The sequence below is a fragment of the Rhododendron vialii genome, chromosome 1a (assembly GCF_030253575.1).
Source record: "Rhododendron vialii isolate Sample 1 chromosome 1a, ASM3025357v1".
NCBI classification, from domain to species: Eukaryota; Viridiplantae; Streptophyta; class Magnoliopsida; order Ericales; family Ericaceae; genus Rhododendron; species Rhododendron vialii.
The window spans coordinates 4,278,219-4,282,674 of NC_080557.1; the positions used below are offsets into that span (position 1 = coordinate 4,278,219).

The following is a 4,456-nucleotide window of genomic DNA, read 5'->3' on the forward strand; positions in this document are numbered from 1 at the left end:
ATTGCAAAGTAAAGAGGGAGTACAAGAGGCTGAGAGCATGTACATCATGAATAGTGCCTCGTTTGTTCTAAAGAGGCACTATAGCAAAGGTAAACAAATTGCAAAGTAAAGAGGGAGGACAAGAGGCTGAGAGCATGTACATCAGAAGAGGAAAACACTAATTTTAAGCTATTTAAACTAGACAAATCAAAAAACTACCCATGCAGCAGACTAGGGAAACCCAAAGGCAGAATACCTCCGGCCACAGTACATAGGTATATTTACCTAGCAACTGTTCATGAGTAAACCATTTGATATTATTATTTCCCAAGCTTTTCAAACCCGCCCCCCCTCTGTACTTTTCTTGAGAAAAAAGAAGAAAAGAAAAAGAAATAGTATTGTATTAGAGAATAGGTAAAATAGATGATATTATACCTAGCAATTGTTCATGAGTAAACCATTTAATATTATTATTTCCCAAGCTTTCCAAACCCGCCCTCCTCTGTACTTTTCTTGAAAAAAAAGAAGAAAAGAAAAAGAAATAATATTGTATTAGAGAATAGGTAAAATAGATGATATTAGTATAGTGTTGAAAAAAAATGGAATAATGCTATAAGGACCGATTGAATCTACCGACGGTATACCGATGCGAGTTGGCACGGAGGGACCCACGCAGTCCCATTCTCTCTCGAGTAAGTCTACAGTTACCGATCGGGAAATCCCGATCGGAATCCCGACGCTCTGCCGGGCACGCTTCGGCCACCGAACGGCCGATCCGATCCGTCCAATAATTCTAGAACATAAACCGAGTGGGCCTATGCAAAAATAAACGGCATTCGACTTGTGTAAGTGGCCGATCCAAGCACTCCATTTTTGTGTTTGGATCGGCCAAAAAAGGAGTGCTTGAATCGGCCACTTACACACGTCGGATGCCATTTATTCTCGCGCGGGTCCACTCGGGTTTTTTTTTTTAGAATTATTGGACGGATCGGATCGGCCATCCAGTGGCCGGAGAGTGCCCAGCGGAGCGTCGGGATTCCGATTAGAATTTCCCGATCAGTAACTGTAGACTTTCTGTTCTCTCTTACTCCTCTCTTTGCAAACAAAAATTGGCGGGGAGAACTTGGGAAAATTTCAGAACTTTTGGCACAGAAATTTGGCCCCACAAATTCATTTTGATCCCAATACATCTCTACTCTTCTAAAATCTCTCTCTCTCTCTCTCTCTCTCTCTCTCTGGAAAAACATTTTTTCTCCAAATTGAATTTGAATCTGCAGCTTCCTCTTCTTCACTACCACAACCGACGCCCACCACCATCGCCACCTTCTCTGAACTTACCTACGCAGGTTTGACGCAACCATCACCGCCGTTCCTTCGTCGCAGCCAGAGTCTCGCATGACCACGATGCCCTCCCCCAACGCACCGATGCCGATCCGATGCAACCATCACCGCCGTCACACCGTCCCACCTTCCTCTTGCCGTCCCACCATAAGTGCTGTCCCTTTTGGTAAAATTTTGTTCTGATTTTTTAAAAAATCCCCAAATCTAATACTATATTAGGGCTTGTGAAGGTAAAAGGGAGATTTACAGTGCACTCCTATATTCCAAATTTAACCCCACATGTTTCTCAAGTTTTGATTTTTGGTGAGATCTCCACTTAAAAGCAAGTTTTGAAAATTCGTTTGAAGTTCATGGAATAGTTTTTTTCTTTGAGAAATTCTCTACTTAGTTGAGGAAGTCATGATAATGATTTGGGAATAATAGTATTCAATTCTTCTACCAAGAATACAAAGTAAGGACTCGTCTACTACATAATAAGTTCAAAAAGGACTATGAGAATCTACATAAGCTAATCTATTTGCCCAAAACTGTTTATAATGTGATTGATGCATTGATCAAACACCAACTAGTATAAAAACAACATAACGAAACTGTTGGATAATGGTAGACTTAATTATGCGGGCCAATTGTATGTGATGATTGGAAAGACGAGAGTAGTTGAGAGGAAAGAGAGAGGGACCTAAACTAGCTATTTTCGGCGGGATTGCATGTGAGGATTGGCACAGTAGATTGAGTTATGTGGCTATGGTTTGTTTGTGAATTGCATAAATGTATATGTGCATTTGGTGTGTAATGGTGTGGGTAAAGAGAGAAGAGAGGAAGCAGAGGAGTGTGAGAACGTGGGAACCCCTATGGGGATATCCCCCACCATATGTGCTGTGCAAGTGAGAGAGTGTATGTGTAAGATGTGAGGGGTGAGTTTGTGTTATATTCTCTCCGTTCCGATTTGTTTGTCCGATCTCGAAATTCCAACTTTTTAAGGGGACCAAATGATTGCTACTAAAATGTATTAGATTTTCAAAACTACCCTTCATCATTCTGAATTTACAAAAAAAATTTGTGTAATTTGCAATCTTCTAGATACAGTAAGTCTAGGGGAAAGGTTGTACGGTACAAGTATTTTCAAAAAATAGGCGCCAAAAATCAGTAGACCAAATTGTTTTTACTCCATTAAACTAATTGGCGGGCAAAACTTGAATTTAATTTCAAACTTTTCCTCATTTTAAAGTCTTCCTTCTCTGAAAGAAGTTTTCCCACTATAAACTCAACTCTCCCCTAAAAAGTCATTCTCTTTCTTACTCCTCTCAAAGAAATGGCTTCCCACTACAACTCAAATTACCCAATAAAAATTCTCGCTTTTCATGGTACTCTGTTTCTTCTAGTAACACGTTTTCTTCCCTTCCCTAATTTGCACCCTCTCCACCTATTCCATATCCCAATCCCTTTTTTCTGTCCACTAATATTTCCAGTCAGTAATGGAGTCTTTGTATGAGAAATCCTCAAGCAACTGTCGATCAAAAAAAAATCTCACCAATGAACAACGCCAAGCAATTTTTGATGCTCTTTTGCTACAGTTTGATTATGGAAAACCAAGAGGGGGTTTTATTAGTGAGGTTGCTGCATTGTTCTCTGTCCATCCAAAAACAATAAGTCGAATTTGGCAACAAGGGAAGGCTTGTATTGCTAATGGGTCCGTGGTTGATGTGTCCTCGAAACTGCTCGGGAGAGTTGGCCGCAAGCGAGTTCAAATCGAGCGCAGCAAAATTTTCAGCTTGGAATTCAAACGCCGAACTAATATCCGCTCATTATCAAAAGCCTTGGAAGTTCCTAAATCAACTATGCATAGGCGAATCAAAGAAGGCTTAATGAGGCCACATACAAATGCATTGAAGCCAGATTTATCGGAAGAAGGTAAGAGATCAAGGCTTTGTTTCTGTTTATCAATGCTTGAGCCTAGTAGTTTGGAAAGCCAACCATTTTTCAAAGATATGTACAATTACGTGCATATTGATGAAAAGTGGTTTTATTTGACGAGAGAATCGGAGAGATATTATTTGCTACCGGAAGAGGAAGAACCGCATCGCACTTGCAAAAGCAAAAAATTCATCATAAAAGTCATGTTTTTAGCGGCGGTAGCTCGACCACGGTTTGATGCAAATGGGAATGAGGTGTTTTCCGGGAAAATTGGAATTTTTCCATTCACTTGTAAGGTACCTGCAAAATGCACGAGTAAGAATAGAGTTGCTGGTACTTTGGTAACAAAGGCTGTAACAGTAACCAAAGATGTTAGTCGATCATGCTTGATTGAGAAGGTTCTGCCCGCAATTAGAGTTAAGTGGCCGCGTTCCGGCGAAATGGAAACGATAGTCATTCAACAAGATAATGCGAAGGCACACATTCATCCATTGGATCCCAAGTTTCTTGAAGCTGCACATGAAGATGGGCTCAATATCCGTTTGTCGTTTCAACCTCCCAATAGTCCGGACATGAATGTTTTAGATCTCGGGTTTTTTACATCAATTCAATCTTTGCAACATCAACATGCACCTTCGACAATCGACCAGCTTGTTTCTGTCGTGGAGAAATCTTTTGAAGAATTGTCGTCACAAACTCTTAATCACGTTTTCTTAACATTGCAAACTTGTATGGTTGAGGTGATGAAGGTTTATGGTGGAAACAATTACAAGTTGCCACATATGGAGAAAGGCCAACTAGTTTGAGTTGGTAATCTTCCATCTCATATTCAATGTGATCGTGATGTTGTGGAAAATGCATTGGCTCATCTGGAACTAGAAGGTCAGTTTTTTTCCCCTTTGTTAAACAACCAATTGTTTATCTTTTTGTTTTTAGTGTTTAAAGTAGGAAAAATTTCAACTGGCCGGGTTAATGCAATAAGGTGTTGTCACTCAGTTTGTTTTTTTGTGTCTCTCTCCAGGTTGACTCTCCACATTTTGCTTCACCTTTTTTGCAAAGCCTTCAGCGGAAGAAATTTTTGGATGGCTGTGTTTGATTCAAAGTCCTTAAGTTGGTGAAGGGATAAAACACATGAAGGCATTGTAGATAGGAACTCTTTTGTTAGAATCTGGTGTATATTTTGGCTCTATGAGTTTATGTATCTAATCTGTAAAATGCAATG

At 40.0% G+C, this 4,456-nt stretch overlaps 1 protein-coding gene across 1 annotated transcript; it reads left to right on the forward strand.

The window, feature by feature from the left end:
- The first annotated feature begins 2,795 nt into the window (after positions 1–2,795).
- LOC131326570 (uncharacterized) lies at positions 2,796–4,040 on the forward strand. Its single transcript, XM_058359404.1, has one exon. The coding sequence runs from the start codon at positions 2,796–2,798 to the stop codon at positions 4,038–4,040; it is 1,245 nt and encodes a 414-aa protein (XP_058215387.1).
- The last annotated feature ends 416 nt before the right edge of the window (positions 4,041–4,456 follow it).

Bases quoted from the DNA above. Each gene is read 5' to 3' on its own strand.
- LOC131326570 (XM_058359404.1), top strand. From the start codon at position 2,796: ATGGAGTCTTTGTATGAGAAATCCTCAAGCAACTGTCGATCAAAAAAA.